Here is a 20,699-nt window from a genome sequence, read left to right on the forward strand (position 1 = left end):
CTATAAACATCCATGTGCAGGATTTTGTGTGGACATGAGTTTTCCATCCTTTTGGGTAAATACGAGGAGCACAACTGCTGGATCATATGGTACAAGTATGTTTAGTTTCTTACAACACTTTGCACTCCCACCAGCAATAACGGAGAGTTCCTGTTGTCCCATGTCCTCGCCAGCATTTGGTGGGGTCAGTGTTCTGGATCTGGGCCCTGCTAATAGGTGTGTAGTGGCAGCTCGTTGTTTTAATTTGCACTTTCCTGATGACATATGATGTTGAGCATCTTTTCATGTACTTATTTATTTGCCATCTGTGTATCTTCTTTGGTGAGGTATATGTTAAGGTCTTTGGTCCATTTTTAAAATCAGGTTGGGTTTTTTTTCTTACTGTTGAGTTTTAAGAGTTCTTTATATATTTTGCTAACAGTCCTTGCCATATGTGCCTTTTGCAAATATTTTCACCTAGGCTGTGGCTTGTCTTCTCATCCTTTTGAAATTGCCTTTCACAAGGCAGAAGTTTGATTTTAATGATTCCCATCTTGTCGATTCTTTCTTTCAGGGGTCATGCCTGTGGTATTATATCTAAAAAGTCACTGCCATACCTAAGGTCATCTAGGTTTCCTCCTGTGGTATCTTCTAGGGGTTTCGTAATCTTCCTTTTACATTTAGGTCTGTGATCTGTTTTGAATTAATTTTTCTGAATGGTATGTCATTTTTTTGAATGTGGATGTCCAGTTGTTCAGCACCATTTGTTGAAAAGACTTTCTTTAAATTCGAAATACCTTAGTGGAATTAAGCTCTTTTTTTCCAGACTTCCTTTGTACCTTTTATTTCTCTTACGGTGCTTATGTCTATTTTGTGTTACCATATTGAGTACCATAATCATTAACTTTTTCACACAGTAGGTACACAGTTGCTCTAATTTTTTTTAAATTGATTTTAGAGAGAGGAAGGGAGAGAGAGAGAAACATCAATTTTTTGTTTCACTTATTCATGTATTCATTGGTTGCTTCTTGCACGTACTCTGAGCAGAGGTTGAACCTGCAGCCTTGGCCTGTCAGGGTGACACTGTGACCCAACTGAGCTACCCAAGGTCAGTTGCTTTGATTGAAGTAATAATGAATTTTATTCCCTCAATCTGGCTTGTCCTTATTCTCATGCCACCAGCACTGTTGTTGCGTCCCCTAGAGGCCTCCCGTATCTCCTGACCTAGTCAGTACTAACTGATCCCCTTATGTCTGCCCAACAGGTCTTGGTATGTACTTTATTCAGTACCTGTCAAGTTGGCTATGTAACTACATCCATTTCGCTAGCTTAGAGCACTTTCAAGGCAGAACACACTTTTTAAAAATCTTTTTTAACCTAGCGTTTACCGACCACTTACCACATGGCAAGCATGAGGTTGAGAGGGTTCCATGATTTCTCTCAGTCCCCATGGACAGTCCATGAGGTAGATACTGCTCTTATCCCCATCGTATAACGGATGAAACAGGGTGGCAGAGGTTCCAGTTCACAAACAGGAAGGGTTGGAGGTGTCAAACCTGAGCTGTCTCCAGAGCTCTCACCCTTAACCGTTGCCTAGCCAGAGTCTTCACAAAATTGTTACTCAGTAAATGTCAAAGTGAACTAGAGATTGTGAGTTTGGGAGCCAGGAGAGAGAAACAGCAATGCCAGGCTGGTGGGGCACATGGTTGCTATTGGCAGAATGTTTATGTTTGGGAGGACAGCCTGTGGTACTGGAATGCAATGAACTGAGCCAGTCCTGAGAAATTTAGTTGTGCCAAGACTTGCTGGCCTGAATAAAAGGGCATTAAATTGAGATTTGTAGTGGGAATGGGTTGGGGGAGGGGCAGAGAGGCCCCAAAACTCAGCTACATAGTAAGATCATATGCCAGCCAAGGGAGTGACAGGAAAATAAGCCAACACCTTGGGCACCATGCACAGTCCATGCCAGAAAGTACAACCCAGAAGCTGGTAAGATAAAACATTTGGAGTTTCGGGTCATAAGATTATTCATTCACTCAATGAACGCGCACCGAACACGCAATATACTCTGCCTGGCTACTGGCTCTCCTGTCTCAGGCCCCCAGCCAGTTCTCCCTCTCGCACTCTCTGCCTCAGCACTAGGGCTTGTTTTCCGCTCCTCGGCCTTGCAGCTTTTAAGCTGTTCTTGTTTCCATCTGCAAAGCTACCTCTGGGCGTCCTCATATGCCAGGCTCAACTCAAAGGTCACCTCTTCAGAGTGTTTTCTTTGGACACCCCACCTGGGGTAGTCTCTTTCACATACATCATTCTTCTGGTTTTATTTATAGCACTTACCATGGTCTAAAACTACTTTGTTCATTTGTTTACTTGTTTGTTACTTGCCCACAAGAACTTAAGTTTCACGAGAGCAAGGATCTTGTCTGTCTTATCACTCTGAGGATACAGTGTCTCAAATTTTAGTTGAATCAGTGAATGTACCTATTATGAAAATTTACAGAATATGGGAAATAAATGAGGAAGCTGAATGTGTTAAAATAAGTTGATAAATACCCAAAAGAATTAGTGGGATGCAATTCATGCCTGTAATGAAAGGGGATGATTTACTTAAACAGAAAAAGGTGGAAAAGGAAAAAAAGCAATATTTACAGATATCCGAGGAAACAAAGAAAAGGTGCCCAGAGGAAAACTGCTTGTGTAAGAAAAGGAAAGGAAGAGATGGGATTTCATTCTGAAAGGCGTTTTCAGGCTGCTCACATGACTGTCGTGTGTCTCCTCCACCTTAATTTAGGCTCGTTGAGACCGAGGACCGTGAGTGTAGGTATGTCCTCAGCACCTGGCCCAGGGGAGGCCCTCAAGAACACACTGGTTATGCACAGAATGAATAAGTGAATACTGTGTACCAAGTGTTGCCCTAGAGGAGCTCAGGGTATAGAAGGGAGAGGATTCACGTGCAAATTGTATGATGCTTAACCCATTCAACAAATGCGCAGTGAAGGCCTATTGGGTGCCCTACGATGCTCGGTGCTAGACAGGGCGACGTCCCGCCTAGAATGAGGTCACGGCCTCCTGAGGGTGACAGGCAAGTGAGCACCGAGGGAGAGTGTGAAGTGAGAAACGCCCCGTGGTACTGTGTAATCCCAGATAAGGGCCGAACAGCTAAGACTTGGGGACTGGGAAAGGCTTCTGGGGAGTCAGCCGGATGGAGGGCACTGAGAGGGGCCTTCTTGCTGGAAGAAATGGTGAGGCGGTACTTGGTAAGGGCAGGGAAGGTTGTAGGATGAGGGGAAGACGCGGAGGAGGCTGACTGCAGATAGGACCAGCCTGGCTGGAGAGCACTGTTCAGTTAGCGAATGGGGCTGTGGATTAGGCTCCCCTAGGGTGAGTGTGTGGGGTGGAAAACTGTGTTGGAAGAACCCTGGAAGGCAAATGGTGGGAGAGGAACTGGTGAGATGAAATCCAATAGGAAAACCAGAGTAAAGCTCCATGTCTGTTAGCGGCTGTGTAACATGGCACAGTAGTCATGCTGGGCTGTACAATATCGGTTGGTATTTTGTCAACATTCTCCGTATCCTAGGCTCAAGGAACATCTTGAAAGTATAAGAAAGCAATATAGTCTTAGAGTTCTGAGATTCGGTGTTTCTCCAGGCCAAATTAATCCTCCCTGACGGAGCCCCCAGAGTAAATAAATCTCTATGTCCTCTTTTTGTAAATGCGTGAATTACCCTGGTCTTTGTTACTGGTGGTGTCTCTTCTCCGGAGACGTGGGGAATTACTGACTCATTTATTTCCCAGATCTTCGCAACGTAATAATCGATCCTGAACGTTACTTACCTTCTATAAGTCCAACATCTTCATTTGCAAAATGGGAATCACATGCCTTTCATAAGGAAAGTATATGAAGTGCAAAAAGAGTGCTTAACACGATGTCAGGAATATCATAGTGATGACAAAAATTGGTACCTACTGGTTTTAAACAGCTACCCTAGGGCCAGTGCTTTTTGATGCGTGCATATAAGGAACGTTCTGCCCGTCTCCTGAAACCTAGAAGCCAAACTCTGTCCCCCTCGTTCGGTCAGTTTGAGAGCCAGATAAAAGTCTCAGCTCAACAGCCACTCCCAACCTGCAGCAGGCCAAGCCTCGGTTTGGCCCTTCCAGAGACTACAAATCCCAGTATGCCGCGCTCTTCCGCGTTGGCCCGCACGTGGGCACCGCTCTGGGCATCGCCTCCTCTCGATGCCCCCGCCGATGGCACGAGATGGAGACCGGGAGCTGGTTGCTCGGCGGCGAGTTCGAGGATTCGGTGTTTGAAGGAGAGCGGGAGCGGCGATCTGGACCGCCTGCGTCCCACGGCGCCAAGCTGTGCGAGCCGGAGGTAGGCGGGCAGCAGGGCGGGGCCTCTGGGCCTCACCCGGCCCCCAGTCGTCACCCTAGTTCCGCGGGCTCGTCTCCCGCGGGGACCCGCGGGATCGCCTGCAGCCTCCCCGGATTGCCCGTCAGCCCACCCTGGCGTTATCCCTAACCACCACTAGGAACGGGTGTCTCCGGACCCCCACTCCGGAAGCCCGGCCCAGTCTGCCCCGAGGGCGCAAGGAAAGCCCCGCGCTGTCCGCGTTGAGCTCGCCCCTGGTGTTGGGCGGGTCTCTCTCTGTGACTGTGGTCTTCCCTTTCCCGCTCCAAAATCTGCACTAACTCCACAGGCGTGCTGCATGGAATGTGCAGCCGGGCAGTCAGCGCCCCAGAAGCGTGCCACCGCCCACTTCTGAAATCTTAGCGTTGTCTGCCCCCCAGACGGCGACGTCCTCCCTCCTCCCATGAACCTGTCCTCGTTCAGTGACTTACCCCTGCCGGCGTTAACCTCGCTCTGATGGCCAGAGTCGCTCAGTTGCATCCATTTCTCAAGGCGCTTCTTAAACGCTGCCTCCTCGAAGTCTTTTCTGATTCCCCTTTCCAACCTCAAATGTTTGTCTTTGACTCCTTTCCTCCCCCAGCCCCGCCCCCACCCTTTTAGCTTCTGTTAAGACACCTGCCAGTATCCCATAAAGCTCTTCGACCCTGAGTGCTAAATGATCACCTGGGAGTGGGCGCTTGACTTAATGCCCTCCCCGGTGCCCAACAGGTTTTGCTCATTATGGGAACTCCGTGAATATTTTGAGTTAGTATTTGTATTACAGTCGAGCCGTAAACAGTGTGGGGCTAGGGCTCTGAACCCTGCACAATGGAATATCCATGTATAACTTTTGACTGCCCCCCAAATTTTACTAATAGCCTACGGTTGACCAGAAGCCTTACCAACAAAATAGTTGATTAATACATATTTTGTATGTTATATATTTTATAACCCGTATCTTACCATTAAGAAAGCAAGAGAAAACAGTTATTAAGAAAATCATAAGGAAGAGAAAATACATTTACAGTCCTTATTGAGGATAATCTGTGTATAAGTGGACCCACGCAGCTCCGACTCGTGTTGTTCAAGGGTCAAGCGTATTGCACGTGTGAATCGCGTCTCACCAATAATAGCTACTGTTTATCAGAAACTCACCTGTTCCAGGCGCTGAGCTGGGCTTCTTTCCATGTATTGTCTCATTTTTCCTTACCACCGTTGTACTTACAGATGCCAGGCACTCAGGAATTACTGAGTTGTACTTTTGTTTTATTTCACTTACAGTGTCTCCTTACCACATGCAGTCTTTCAGAAGTTACCTTTAGTATTGACCAATGTAAACTCACAACAGAATGGGCTTGGGAAGTCATGTTGTAGAGCAGGGGTGTCCAACCTTGTGGTGTCTCTGGGCCACACTGGAAGAAGAATTGTCTTGGGCCACTCATTAAATACATTGGGACATGTAATCACAAAAAAAATATCATGTTTTAAGTAAGTTTATGATTTTGTGCTGGGCCGCATTCATAGCCATCCTGGGCTGCATATGGCCCGTGGGCACCCCTGTTGGATAGCATTAAAAGCCATGGTTCTGAGATAGGGCCTCTGAATTCCAGTGTGGGCTGTATTTTCCCCTTGCCTTCCAAGGTGTCAGTTCCTTTTTTGTCATTTGGGAAAAATAATACTTGCTGGCTCTTGTGCTTATTAGGAGAGTAAAGTGAGATAGTACTTTGTCAGGTATTTGATAATAAATACGGGTATTTAATAATACTTTGTGTGATGTACTATATGCTTACCAAGTGAAACCCAGAAATCACTTTTCTTTAGAATTTGTTTGGTGTGCGATACTGCCCAGAAACTCAAAGAGACCGGACTGAAGTGCTGTTGGTTTCCCTCAACGGGCTAGAAGATTTCTGCCGGCTCAGGTTCCATGTGGGACCAGCCGTTCGCCTTCAGCACTTCACCTCTTAGGCCCACCCTTGTTCATGGCTCTTCCCTCCTTCCTCTTATCAGAAAGGGGTGTTAAAAACCATCCCATGGCTGAATTCTTGCGGGCATGCAGATTACATGGGAGAATAAAAATAATCATTTGAAAATTGATTTTGCTGGATCATTTCCCATTTGGATAATGGAAATTGGATGGAGGTTCGCAATTGCATAGTTGTTCAAGAAGTTGGGGTTGACTCATAATCTAATACCATATGGGACTGAGAGCAGTAGAGTACAAAGGCAAAGTACGGGCTCAGGACTCAGACTTGTTGAGTTACACGGCACTTCAGGGACAACAGAAGGAACAGTGGGTACTAGCCTTCTCCACTGCGATGCATCAGGCTAAGGAGAGACACTTTTACTAAGCTAACAGGGGGGCCGTGATGCCTGGGCTCCTGTTCTGAAAGTAGAACCAAGCAATTTTGACATGATGCTAGAACCAGTGTGAATGCAGTGGTGTTTGAATTAATAGTACTGAACTGGGAATAGGCTTCATTCAGCCTGCAGGCATTTTACTGTAAGGGCTGGGGCGGGCGGGGGGGGGGGGGGGGGGGGGGCGGGGAATGAGATTTGTTAGCTGCTGGAAGAACTGGCACACTGTGTGCTTTCTGTCATCTGAGCTTTTATTTTCTAACAATTGAATTCTTTATTGTGATATCCATAAATGTTGCTTTTCTATATTTCTATCCTCATCTGAGCATTCTTTACTTAATAATCAAAAAATCTCAGCCTCACTTTCCTTTCTACGCACAGGGTTTAAATCAGTAGGAAGATGGATAAAATATTCCAGATGGGCTTTTCCTGAGACTTTTCTCCCAGAGGTGTTTGGCATTTGATTACATGAAAGCCTCCTTTGAACCTAATTATTATCCCCTCTTTGCTTAGCTTCTACTTGTTGCTTTTACGACATTTTCATAATAGCTCTGTAATGATAATTCTTCTTTCCAATAAGAGTTGCCAATCTCTACTCCAACCGCTCTAAAATGTCTCTACAAGAAAGCATATCTCTGTCTAAAGAACCAGCGGGGATTCTGCTAGTTAAATGTAGGTTCCCAGGCATCACAAAAACCCCATATTGAAAATGCTGTGGGAGACAGAAACAGACTCATAGACGCAGAGAACAGACTAATGGTGCCAGATGGGAGAGGGGCTGGGTGAAAGAGGTGAAGGATTAAGAAGCACAACGTGGTAGTTACAGAATAGTCACAGGGATGCAGAGTATGGCATAGGGAATAGAGGGAATGATGTGCTAATACCTATATAAGGTGCCAGGTGAGTACTCGAATTATCAGGGGATCACTCGTAAATTATATAAATGTCCAACCGCTCTGGTGTACACCTGAAGCTAATATATAATAATATTGAATGTCAACGGTAACTGAAAAGCAAAATTTAAAACATCAAAATTTAAAAAGAACATACTGTGGATAAAGCCATATACTTTTGCATGCCTTTTTTAAGTTGAGAGGCTTCATATTGTTGATAGGTTTATTAATTGTGATAATTTTAATAAAAAGAGTTTAATAAAAACTGTCACGCTTCGATGCCAGATGTTTTCCTCTGAGTCTCATCCTAAAGAACTATGTCTTTTTTTGAGGCTTATCATTTATTTATGGAAAATTGCTTCTGAGTATAAGGTGGGAAGGGCATAGCTTTGTTCTGTGTAATATGCTATTTTCACAATTTTTAGTGGTTTTATGAGGAAACGGAGAGCAGTGATGACGTCGAAGCTCTAACTATCAAGAAATTCAGAGGGGACCTGGCCTACAGACGGCAGGAGTATCAGGTAGAAGTCCACGTGTGTAAGACCCACCGCGCTGCTGGCCATGGGCTCTTGGTCTGTAGGTTACGGCACATTTCAGTGACGGGCTACTGACTTAGGAGTGTTTGTGAAGATGAACTTATCGTTTGTGATATGTGTCTGTCGCCTTAGAACCCCAAGTGTCTGTCCTTTTCAATGAGGCTCTATATAATTTGTTTTGTTTCTTGTAACTTCAGTATATGCACCTTTTGGGGATCCTTATAGTTGGTTTCCCCAGGCTCTGTATTGCCTCATTATGTGGGAGCCTATAGCACAGACACCTCATAGTGCCACAGAAGCAAAGCACCCCAAAATGTGTAAGCAAAGGGAGGAGCCAGCGACTAGGCCCCAGCTTTGCATGTAGATCTCACTTCATCTTCATAAGGGCCCTGTTGTTGTTTCGCTGATGAAAAGGTTATATAGCAAGTTAGTGGCAAAACCAGGGTTCAAACCCTGGTCTGTTTGGCTCCAGAATGTTCTTCCTACTGTACTATGATGTTTTCTATGGCAGTGGTGATTATATTTTCCAGCTATTTCTTGTGTGCCTTTTAGAAGAATAGTACTGACTAACCCTCAAGTCTTCCTCAGCTCACTGTAGGGGTCGCTTACCACATTACCTCCTCCTTCCCAGGAAACAAATCATTTCCATAACAGAATCCTTTCTTCTACTATGTGTTCTGCCTTTCGTTTCATCCCTTCTCTTCATTTCCTCTATTTAACAAATAATTGCCAGAAAGCCCTGCAGGAATATTCCAGTATTTCTGAAAAATTGCCACCTACACATTTTGCCATGAAAAGGGATGTGCAAGAAAGCCAGGCGCGGTGTCTAGTTCGCCTGGGAAGGCGTGCGGAAGCCCTGGAGATGGCTGTGAACTTGGTGAGTGGTTTCGTTTGTTTTCCTCGGAGGGTTGAATATTTTCTAAAAAACAAAGCGAAAACCAGCTTCTTGCTAATAGAATAATCCGTGAGTTGGAGAAGCAGAAGAAATTGCCACTGGCGTAAGACCTTTATTATGATGGACAGTTTGGAGCTTTAGACATAATCATTTTCTTATAATATTTTTCCTGTATTATGCTCAATATTCTTCATTGCCTGAAAATCTCATTTACAAAGGTTTTTTTTTTTAATTCGATTTATTTATTTTTAGAGAGAGGGGAAGGGAGGGAGAAAGAGGGAGAGAAACATTAATATGTGATTGCTTCTTACGCGCCGCCAAATGAGGACCTGTCCTGCAACCCAGGCATGTGCCCTAACTAGGAATCGAACCGGTGACCCTTTGGTTTGCAGTCTGGCACTCAGTCCACTGAGCCACACCAGCCAGGGCAAAGGTTTTATTTTTGTTAGGAGTAAATACTGAATGGAAAGATTATCAGTGATCTGTTATGTTCTTTAGATTTTTTATTTTTGAAAATTTCTACAATGAACATGTATTACTTTTGTAAAGAGGGAAAAAAGTTACCAAAAAGTGACTAAATATCATACTAAGCCAAGCTTTAATAGTCCTTTTTTTCTTAAATGGAATTTGCAGAATTTTTTATTAAGGGTTAAAGAAAAGCAGTTCTTTACAATTCTAGATTCTTTTTTAGGTTTTGGATTAAGGCATTTATGGTTTACTTCTGTGGTTATTTGTGTAAATTTTAAATGGGGATTGGTCTTCAGTAGACCATTCCTAGTTTATAGATGACCAGTGTTCTTCCTTAGAGGGGACTAATGAGGCACCACGTCACTGGTGTTGAATGGTGTGGATCTAGTCGGCCAAGGTCAGCCTAAAGTGCCCTCTTTCTCGTTAACTAGGAGAAATCCCTCAGTTTGCTCTCTGGGGGGTTCATTGCATAAAACCCCCGCCTCTTACAGTGAGAGGAAACCTTGGTGGTAATTGTCTTCAGTACATGACAAATAGCTGCGTTTCCTTCTTTCTTTTTCTCCCCTCTACTAATTGTGGGTTAATTCTTAAGCTGGAAAATAATATTACCTCGTTAAGGAAGCACATGGCATGAACAGTGAACTTGGTAGGATTTAAGTGTTTATTCTTAGTCTCCACGGTTTACAAATTAACAGCAACTTCAGCCTTCTGCTACCTTCTTCTAGATGTCAATCCCTGTTCCCCTGTTACTGCTCCGTGTTCCCATCACCTCCCTCTTCCTCACATCCCTTGCGCATCATAGCCGCGCACTGTCCTCCACGCCCAGACCACTGAAGGCAGTGGCAGCTAGATTCGTGTCAGGGGCAAGTCCCCTCTTCTGTGGCTCAGACAAAGATCTGTTGCTGGTCAGCAGGCGCCAGGTCTCCAGAGCTTGGGGTGGTTACCAGGCAGGAGGAAGACCAGTCAGAAGATCTTTAGCTCCCCTGTCAGGACTTTGAGAATTATCATCAGCCTTCTGGGCACCCCATTGGGGAAGGACTGTTGGGGGGCGGGGAATGCGCATTGTAGGCTGGTGGGTCTCACCCCTTCCTCTGGGTCTCCTCACCTGATCTCAAGAACCCTGCCTGTTTGCATGGTTTTCTTTCCTGGCACCACATGTTTTGTTTTTAAATTTATATGTAACGCTCTGGCTGGTGTAGCTCAGTGGATAGAGCGCGGGCTGTGAATCAAAGGGTCGCTGGTTCGATTCCCAGTCAGGGCACACACCTGGGTTGTGGGCCAGGTCCCCAGTGGGAGCCACATGAGAGGCAACCACACGTTGATATTTCTCTCCCTCTCTTTCTCCTTCCCTTCCCCTCTCTCTAAAAATAAATAAATAAAACCTTTAAAAAATTAAAAAAAATTTGTACGTAACAACCTGTACCCCAACATACACTGCTTTGTCAGTATGAAAATGTTTTTAAACAGCATAAATCCCTCCAGACCACTTGTAGAAGAAAGGTTACATTTGTATTACATAATACTTTCCCTATTATAAATGAAAGACATGAAGAGGTATTACTCAACAGTTATTAGACATCTGTTATGTGCAGGTGCCATGCATTGTACTAGGAGTTCAGCAGTGAACTGAATCCCTTCTGGAACTTACTGGTCTGTTAGAAGGATGGAACACTAAACAAGAGCAATAATAAACCAGATCAGTTCTGCCACTGGGCAGATACAGTGTGACCAAATGGGCTGTGTGGGGCTTTCGCTCCCCTCTTTTCACTCAGTATAAGACCATTGAGAAATCTCCCAAAGCGTTCACTCTCGGTGGGCCCATTCCTTTGGGCTGCGTACTGGGTCCTTCTGCTCGTATTTCTTACTCTGTGTAGTTCCCTGTGGCAGCCTGACTTAGAGACTGGATGGCCAGGCTATCCTTTGACTTAAAATCAGCTAAAAGGTCTTTTTGTCTGCTGTCTGCTCTCCAGACTTTAACTTGTGGGAAAAAAGTCTTGTTTTCTCTAACCCCCAGGCTTTTGCCATATGGCAAGTTAGGCAAGAGGTGGTGGCTCTGGTGGTGGAGACTTGAAAAGGATTTTCTGGCCTTGGTCATAGTTAGCAGGGAAGGCATTTGGATTCAATTATGTTGCAGCATGAAACACACAGAGCTTCAGGCTGTCTTGCTTAAGATGTCTAAGCCAAGGGAACTTTGGACATAGAGTTCATTTGAATTCTCAAGGAAATTGCCGTTTGGATTTTTAGAAAGCCTGGAAATTAAAATGGGACCATTAGCCCAGGGTATAAAAGGTTGGCTTGGGTCTCTCAGCTGTCTGGCTAAAGACAATAAAGATTATAATAAAAACTGAAAATAAACTGGCTTTTATATTTTTGGTACTGAACTTTGTCAGACCACCGTCACATGAATTGTGTTACGGTTGTGATGTTAGGATGTTTGGGAGTGACTGGTGTTTGCTTTGCTGGGTAGTATGTGATGTTCTGCGTTTGTGGCTTCAAACTGAGAGTTATTGAAAAATATTTTGTTCACTCTACCGGTGTAGCTGCTGAAAGATACTTCGGGTTTATAACATATACAACTTGCGTTTTTAGGAACCTCCGTTTTCGTTTAGAGAACGTTCCGCAGTTTAATGCTTTTGCCTTTCTTTCTTCTCCTTAGGAAAGTAAAGCAACTAACACAGACCACTTAACCACTGTGCTCCACCTGCAGCTCGCTATCTGGTCAGGCGGGCCGGACTTGGGGGACACCATCTTCTGCCTCCAGAAACTGATTTCTTTGCATCCTTTTAATCCTTGGAACTGGGGCAGGCTGGCAGAGGCGTACCTGGGTCTGGAGCCAGATCTCTCCGCATCGTTTGCGTCATCTCACACACAGAACAATTTCACCTCAAGTGACAAAACTACCAACTCCTCCTTCCCACACTCAGGACAAGACCATCTTTTGTGTTGCCCTGAGACATTGCCTGAGAGCTCTGTGTTTTCCATGGAAACAAGCAGCTGTAATAACCAGAAGAATGAGAACGCTTTTACTAGTATTCAAGACTCTGTGGCCGAAAAGAGAGAAGCAGCGTTGCTAGAGACTCAGATGAAAGCATGTGCCTCCCTCGTACGAACCAGGTAAACGAGCAGGGGATTAAACAATGGACGTGATACTGAGCTCAGAGTAAAAGTTTTATGTTTCTGATTACAACGTTCAAAAAGTTCTAGGCCAGACGCTGAGTGTATGTTTTTGAGATTTTTTCCTATGGTCTAGACGAACCCTTTGAACGTGGCCTTTAAGTGTGTAAGAGTGAGAGACAAACTCAAGAATACAACTTGTATTATTACTCGATAAAAAATTAAAATGGAAAACATTGAAATTAGGGAAAGAAATGTATGAAACATTGGCAAAGGGGGAAGCGGTATTTTCAACAAGGAATTTTTCACTCATGCTCCACGGAAATCTGAAGAAAATCTGCTCTTATGTTTGAATCACTGTTAATAATGTGAGTAAGCAAAGTTTCATTTATTCTGTAGGGAAGTCCTGGGGTTGAGGGACGCCAGGTACTTCGAATCCATAGTGTGAAAGCGTTCACGAGAAAGGGCGTACACGTGGCCAGTTCTGTAACTTAGGAGAGAAACAGACTCGCGTAGGGGGGATACCAGAAAACATAGAGTTGGTTTTCTTCTTTAACTCTGGAGAATTCAAGAACTATTGATTAACAGACTTACTGAGAACGATATCTATTTGGCAGATTTCAGACTAGTCAGATATTTATTTAGTGTTGATTATGTCACTAAGTCAGAGGTACTCTGAATTACAGCCGCGTGCCGGGCACACGCTGGGGGCTGGGATCATAAAGACGTTAGGGAAGAGCCCCTTTCCTTCTTCCGTGACTCACTGTGTCGAGGAAGCCCTGTGGAGGGTCCGTGGCCAGCAGCACAGTCACGGAGCAGTGGGTTGTCGTGTGAGCGCAACTCTGGCCCCCCCCCCCCCCCCCCCCCCCCCGGCACCGGGGCGGGCCCAGCGGCAGGAGGGAGGAAGCCTTTCCAGAGGGAGCGATGCTCCTGCTGAGTGTTGCGGGGAGCGTGTGGCAGTCGCGTAGATACGTGTGTGCTAGGTGCTTTGCATACGTGATTTCACACTACTCCGCCCCACGCTGCGGTGGATGTTGGACCCCACTGTAGCGACTAGGGAACAGCTTAGAGTCATGCCACAGTGGCACCGCTGTGGGGTGCGGCCAGGATTTGCACTCCGGCCTTTGACCCCAGAGCCTGTGTTCTTTCCAGAACACCTTGCCGTCGCCAGCGACTGTTCCCCACAGGAGGAGAGGCATCTGGGTAAAGGGAAGGACAGCACAGCCCCATGGGTGAAAGGGTGGCTGTGGCAGGGTTTTCACGTGGTGTGGCGGGGAAAACAGCTTTGGTGTGAGCGGGAGAGGCGGGCATAGGCCACAAGGCCGGGGTAGCACAGTCATGTGGGAGGCAGGACTTTGGAGTCAGACCTGATATTAAGGAGCCTGATAAGTTGTTGTCATTGAGCTCTGAGTCTGGACCCCTCCACTGGCTCACTGTCCCACCTTGCACAGATTACTGAAACTCCCTCACCTCCATTCCCTCATCTCGACGGATGGAGAAATGGGGGAGCTGCCCCCTTCACGGGGCTGTGAGAATTAAGGTTTCCGAGAAACTTACTGCCGTGCCCGTAAGCGGTCAGCACTTGGTAAATGTTGTACTTCTGTCTTTGTTTTCATTAGCACAAGATGCTAAACGTCGTCTTAAAGAGTCTGGTCCTAGTGCTGAAGGCCCAACGAGTATTGGAAGGTTTAAATGCTGAGTGCGGTGACGGGGCTGAGACCCTGAGCCGGAGTCTGGCGGCTGCCGGGAGGTATTGGCAGGAGGAGTTGGCGGCTTGGGACACCAGTGAAGGGACTGTGGGACCGGACTGATGGGTGGGTGGTAATGAGGCCCTGACCTAGGAGCACACAGGGGCAATAAAAAAGGAAATGGATGTCTCCGCAGGATGCAATGGACAGGACTTGGCGAGCAGCAGAGCGTATGGGAAGGATGGGGTGAGGCGGGGAGAGCGCGGGAGTCAGAGACCACTTGGAAGAGGCGACCTTGGGTGGATGGGTGGAGGTGGTGCTTTTCCCTGAGACAGGACAGGCAGAAGGAAGAAAAGAGCAGGTTTAGGGTGCAGGTCGCTGCCTGTAGGATGCCCAGCTGGAGCTTTAATTAGAAAACGCATGCTGAGCTCAGAAGGGCACCAGAGATTAAGGAGTTTGGGGAAAGAGCGGCAATCAGGTGGCAGTGAGGAGTCAGGTAGGACCACCTCTGAGGAGAGGATTTGAAGGGTAGGAGGTCATTTGTGACCTTTGAGAAGGCAGGTTCTTAGTGATGCGGTGACATTGCAGGGGGTTAGGAATGAATGAACGTGAAGTAGAAGGAGCACGTGTAAGCTGTATCTTCAAGTAATTTCAGGGACAAGAGGGAGAAAGCAAGTTTGGAAAAGGTAGATTCCTCCAGAGGCTAGGTAGGTAGTGCAGACAGGTTAGAATGAAACAGGGTGACTGTGAACTGGGTGAAGTTCTTTTATGAAACTCTCCAGTGACGTCCCATCGCCCTTACGCAAATTCCACATTTCTTTCCGCCGCCTGTGAGGTCCTACGTGAGTTGGCCCTACCTTTCTTCTCATTTACTCCATGTTTTTCCTTCTTGGCTACGTGCCTCCCACAGGGATCTGTGTGATTTTCACACAGGTTAATGAGTTCTTGCATCCAAGTCCCTTCCCCCTCGGCGCCTCCTTCCCCAGGTCTCAAGGCTAGCTCCTCAGCCTCAGTGCTGTCTCAGAAAAGCCTTCCTTCCTCCACCGCCCCACCTGCAGTAGACACCACATCCACCCAGTCTTGGATTTTTTTGTTCACAGCACTCATCACTGCCTCAAATTGTGCTCTCTCCTTCCATTCTGTGAAGCAGGAACCTGTCTGCTTTGCGCACCAGTGGCTCCCAGTGCCTACAGTGGAGTGCGGGTACATCCCCCAAGGCACGAATGAGTGAGCAGGAGAGCTGAGTGCTTCTGCGTGCAGCAATAGGGACCAGTGAGGCCTGAGGGAAACTGGAAAAATCTACACATTCAATACTTAAGAAAACAGTGAGGGAGCCACGTGAGGTGGACAGGAGGGAGGAGGAGTGCCAAGACCAGTTCTCACCGTGATGGGGAAGTTAGCGGTGAGGCTGCTGCAAAGTGGCTGTTGGAGGGTCCTCAAAGGTTTGGCCCTGCTTTGGGTAAGGTAAGTGAGCTGGAGCCTCCATTAGTCCTTGCGGTCAATTTGCTGTGGATTTAGGGACATGCAAGGGTCGCAGAGCACTGACTGCAAAGGAAGGCATCCCCATGGTCTGGGGAGGAGCCTTTCTTTCACCGGGAGGCTCGTTCTTTTCACTCCTCGTTACTTGTGCTTTCGATTACTTAACTCCTGCAGGACGCCCTCTACGGCCTTGCGCTCTAAAGATTTCTTTGAGAAGCTTTGGTCTATGCATTTTTGGAAAGACAACTCCCCAGTGTAAAGCTGGGCGCCTTGTTCGGAAGAAGCAGCTTAGAGGCTGCAGACGAGGGTGCGTGCCCGCTGGTCAGCCTGCAGACTCTCATCCGGCTGACCGCCTGGGCTGTACATGAGCATTTCCGCACTGCTCTCCTTGCTGGGGCCCTCCACATCCCCACTTCTCTGTCTTTCAGGCTTTTGCTTCAGCTCTCCCAGTCTCAGCAAACATCGTTCGCTTTGGAGAGGAACCTAAGGACCCAGGAGGAAATTGAAGATAAAATGAAAGGGTTCAGCTTCCCAAAAGACACTTTGCTGCTGATAACTGAGGTGAGTATTCCCCTAGGGTTTATGTGAAACAGGGCATCATAGATATTTTTCCTGGCTCCAATACCATTTTTTTATTCAAAAAAACTAAATTTTAACCTTTTAGATCTTTAAAAAGAAAGAAAGAAAAAAGGCATGGTCCGATCTCTCCCTCTGAAGGAGTTCTGTGTCTTTCTTTACCTGCCTTTGGTCACTTCACCCCTGAAAGCGGCCTCTTCATCGTCTCTCTCCTGCAGTGTGCTAGAAGGCAGGGACTCTGTGTCATTTACAGCTTGGTCCTCAGGAGTCCCTGCCTGCTTGACCGTCGTAATGCCCAGTAACTGTTTTTTGAGCTGAATAAATGAATGAATGATTGTTGGCATTTGTGCAGGGCTCTTGTGTGTTTTCTCCTTTGTCAGTTCTCAGAGCAGCCAGTGGGACAGGCGGGGCGGGGCTGAGGTTCTGACTTGCCTAAGGTCAGGTTTTACTTGGCAGAGCCACGCAGGACCCCATCCAGCTACGGGTCCATCATCCATCTGCTCCACCCTGCCACTGCCTTGATGGCGGCAGAGACCCTCAGATGTCAGTTTTTTAAACCTTCACTAGCTTTTAAAAAAATACACTGTCGAAATGTCTTAGGATGGCATTTGGAGATTATCCCTGCGTTTAAGTTACTCACTCTGGTCCTTTAGTATCTAGTTGACAGTTGATAGCTCGGGGACTTTTGCCGTGAGAATAACTATCCATGTACATCCCAACGTGCTTTCAAGAAATACTTACTGCAAATCTGCGATTGCCGGCTCCTTCCTCCTTTCCCCAAGCTAAGCTCCCACTTGGCTCCTCTTCCTCTCTGGGATCACACTCTCCTGTCGGTTCTCTCGGAGCCTCTTTCAACCTTCCCCCTTCTCTGGGCTCTTTCCCTTGGGCCCACAGACATGCACAGAGAACCCTTATCTCCTGAGTTTACTGTGGCCTTTCCTTAGTCTGTGTCCTTCGTGTTCTGTAGGCTTGTCGCTGTGGGCCGCTCTCTCCCTGTTTCCTCTTCCCTTTGCTCTGAGAGGCTGCACTAGTCTGCTTTTCTCCCGCGTTCCTTACTGTCCCTCTGCCTCTTGAGAACCACTAGCTTCCTCTGTGTCTCAGGTAACGTGTGCCTGAGGTTTCCCTTAGGTGCTCTCCCCTCTGCCTTTCCCCCACAGCACCCATGACCACGCTCGCAGTTGCCCCCTCTGGGTGACCACCTCCCGTCTGTGTCGCTGCTCCCTCCTCGGGAAAGCTCGTCTCCCGTCTCAGGCTGATTACCTACTGAGCCACTTATCTGAGATGACTATTGATTATTCTACTGTCACTTCCGGTACAAATGTCTAAAATGGAACTACTCATGAAAACACGTCCGTCTTTCATCAGCATCTAGCATACTTGGCCATCAGTAAGTATTCGAGAGAGCTGGAGAGAACCCTTTTTTCATTGTAGACTTAGTTTTTTCCATTGATCCTGTCATTCTTTTTTTAATCCAGACCTCGGAGCTCACCAGCTGTGAGCTCCTCTCTGTTCTCACCTCTAGCCAGGCACAAGCCCCCCTTCCTCCAGGCTCCACCTTCTGTTCCTCTTCCACCACTAGCTAACAGCACAGCCCTCACCACCTCCTGTGTGACTCTCAGCCACGCCTGGCTTGTCTCCCCTTGCTTCCTTTGTCTCTCCCCTGACATCTATCTTGAACATTGCTGCCGAGTTCCTCTTAAAACACGGCTTTAAGGGCTGGGTGAAAAGGGAAGGGATTGAGAAGTGCAGGCTGGTAGCTCCAGTCACGGGCTGTGAAGTACAGGGAATACGGTCAGTAACACAGTAATAGCTGTGGCACCAGGTGGGCGCTGGACTTACCGGGGAGTCACTTCGTAAATTATACAATTGTCTGACCACTAAGCTGTGCACTTGACAGTAAATAATATCGAATGTCACAAACAAGCATTGCTTTGACCATGTTACCTGCTTGCTTAAAAACTAAAGTGTGAGACCATTAGCTGAGTCAGGTCTAGTTTAAGGCCTTGATAATGATGTCCAAGGTCTTTCAGAGAGCGCCCCAAACTTATAACCTAGTAATTCCCTGCACAAATCTGTGCCCGCATCTCATGGTGGGTCTTCCCGCCTCCACCTACTGACTCCTCCCACCCTGAAAGACCAGCCGCAATCCACACCCTCCAGGGAGCTTTCCTGGAACGTTCTGTTCTGTGGCAGTTTCTCCTTCACCTGAGCCCAGAGAGAATGATCGCTTGAACAGATAGCTCTTTAGCCGCCCCCTCCTGCCACCCAAAAAGCAAGAATTTGTCTTATCCTTGTGGGTGTTTTATCAAAGAAACACAGAAGCTTAGTCTGATTCTGACCAGTAGGGAGCAGTATTGTGCTTTCAGAGGGCAAGCATGCTTCTTAAATCTCTGAGGTTGCTGTGGTAACCTTTCTGGAAGGATTGAGTGTCTCTGGGTCAGGAAGGGGTGGGCCCGGCTCCGCGCTTGACTTCTTTGGGGAACTTCTAAGAGAAGGAATCTGTGTGTCCCCCTCCGGCTCCCAGCAGCTACATTCGGTCATTTTTCAGGGAGGGAGCATCACTCGCAGCTGTATTCTCGCCAAGAGCAGACGCTCTGAGCTATGAGAAGTTCGCCTTGGCCTCCCTGTAGGCTGACCAGCACCCCTGCCGTGTTAACACATCAGTGCTTTGTTCACGCTGGGATGGGGACGGGGACAGGTGGGACTACAAACATGGATGATGTTTTCCCAGCGGTCCTCAGATCACTACCTCTGATCAAACATCTCTTCAGTCTGTCAGAACTGCAGGGCTGGTCCCCGAGCTGCGGAAGGAGTTCTGCCTGTAGGCAGCCCTTGTCACCGAAGACTAGCTGAGTCTCCCATGCCATGTCCGGTGCCCCTTTTACAGGGTCAGGGCTTTCTTCTTCCTGCTGCAGGTTATGGGAGAAGACATCGTCCCAGAAAAAATAAAAGACGAAGTTCACAGCGAGGTGAAGTGTGTGGGCTCTGCAGCCCTGAGCGCCTTGGTGATTGCATCTCCGAAAGAATTTGAAGACAAGTGGTTCAGAAAGATCAAAGACCATCTCTGTTCTTTTGAACGTCAGTTCCACGCACAGATACAAATCGCTTCGTAGTCCCTTCGAAAACAAAACATCCAGCAATGTTAATTGCCTTGTTGACTTCAGAGAGAAGCCACTGCTAATCATGGAATAGAGTGAATTAAAAATGATTATTTATAAAAATGGCTTATCTCCCACATTTTTTCCTCAGCGTTCAGTTTCTTGATTTTTGTTGTCTTTTTAGATTTTTGCCATTCACTCATCTTGGGCCTCCTACCCCTTTAGAAGTTCTCTGTTGGGAAAGTGTGTAAAAGAGGCTTTTAGATTTTATAGTCTTCTAAAAACAGTTACTACCTATAACCAGCAGCATAAGTATTCAGGTCGTTTATGTAAATTCGTCAGGAGTGACTAAGATGGTTGAACTGAAGGCTGTGTCAAGGTCAGGCAAGGCTCTGAGGCTCAACTGACCCTGGCAGCCAGCACGTTAGCACATCAGTTCCATAGGTGCGGTGGAGACGTGGTCATCCGTGGCAGTGTCAGCCCAACACACTGCGTCACTTAGCTTGCCTTAAGTCCCCGGGGTGACGCCTGTGGGCCTGTGGAGCGCTGGCTCACAAGGAGAATATCCCGTCCTTTCAGCCGCACAAGTTACAATCACGATCTTTAACATCGTGTTCCCATGCACAGGGCCGTTACCCTACTTGAATTACCTGGGGTGGAAAAGCTCCCTTAGAGAAGTGGAATTTAATAATAAACCGAAAACTTCGTCAAACATCCCACACAGCTTTTTATTTTTCTCAGCAGAGGGAAGAGAATGCCAGCCCCAGGCAAAAAAGGTGACATCATCAGAGCTTCCTTCCACCCCACCTGCCCACTTCAGCCTTCCCAGGCCCCTTCCCAAAGCAGACCACTCTTCTAGTGTAAGTGCTAGTCATTCAACTCTAAAACAAAAGACTGATTAATAGACATTTCAATGTCTAGGGACCATTAAAAAGTATGAAAACTCCCCAGCAGCTCCCCCTTGCCCTCCATTCATTCACTGAGTCTAATAATCACTTCTTGAGCTGCTGTTACGTGACAAGCATTGTGTGGTTGCCATAGAGACATAGGTTAGCATGAAGTTTATGGTCTCTGTGTTGATGGCCCTCACGATAGGGACCATCACTGGGCTGTGGCTTCACCATTAGCCTTTGGCAACCTAGGGCTTCATCGTTTCCTGTCCCCACCTTTAAATGCTGTAATGTCCACCCTCAGGCAGCTTAGTCTGGAGCCTCTGCCCGCCCCCAGTACA

The 20,699-nt window shown here is 47.0% G+C and overlaps 1 protein-coding gene across 1 annotated transcript; it reads left to right on the forward strand.

Moving 5' to 3' along the window:
- The first annotated feature begins 4,189 nt into the window (after positions 1 to 4,189).
- Positions 4,190 to 19,597, forward strand: C8H8orf76 (chromosome 8 C8orf76 homolog). Its single transcript, XM_024572180.3, has 6 exons — positions 4,190 to 4,351; positions 8,040 to 8,135; positions 8,884 to 9,027; positions 12,170 to 12,627; positions 16,223 to 16,355; positions 19,286 to 19,597. Exons 1-6 carry the CDS (start codon positions 4,235 to 4,237, stop codon positions 19,481 to 19,483), a joined length of 1,146 nt encoding a protein of 381 aa, XP_024427948.2. The 5' UTR covers positions 4,190 to 4,234; the 3' UTR covers positions 19,484 to 19,597.
- The last annotated feature ends 1,102 nt before the right edge of the window (positions 19,598 to 20,699 follow it).

This window comes from Desmodus rotundus, chromosome 8 (genome assembly GCF_022682495.2).
Source record: "Desmodus rotundus isolate HL8 chromosome 8, HLdesRot8A.1, whole genome shotgun sequence".
Classification (NCBI taxonomy): Eukaryota; Metazoa; Chordata; class Mammalia; order Chiroptera; family Phyllostomidae; genus Desmodus; species Desmodus rotundus.

Excerpts from the sequence above, each read along its gene's own strand:
- C8H8orf76 (XM_024572180.3), top strand. The coding sequence starts at position 4,235 with ATGGAGACCGGGAGCTGGTTGCTCGGCGGCGAGTTCGAGGATTCGGTG. Across the intron at positions 4,352-8,039 it reads CCAAGCTGTGCGAGCCGGAG|TGGTTTTATGAGGAAACGGA; the intron begins GTAGGCGGGCAG and ends CACAATTTTTAG. Across the intron at positions 12,628-16,222 it reads GCCTCCCTCGTACGAACCAG|GCTTTTGCTTCAGCTCTCCC; the intron begins GTAAACGAGCAG and ends TCTGTCTTTCAG.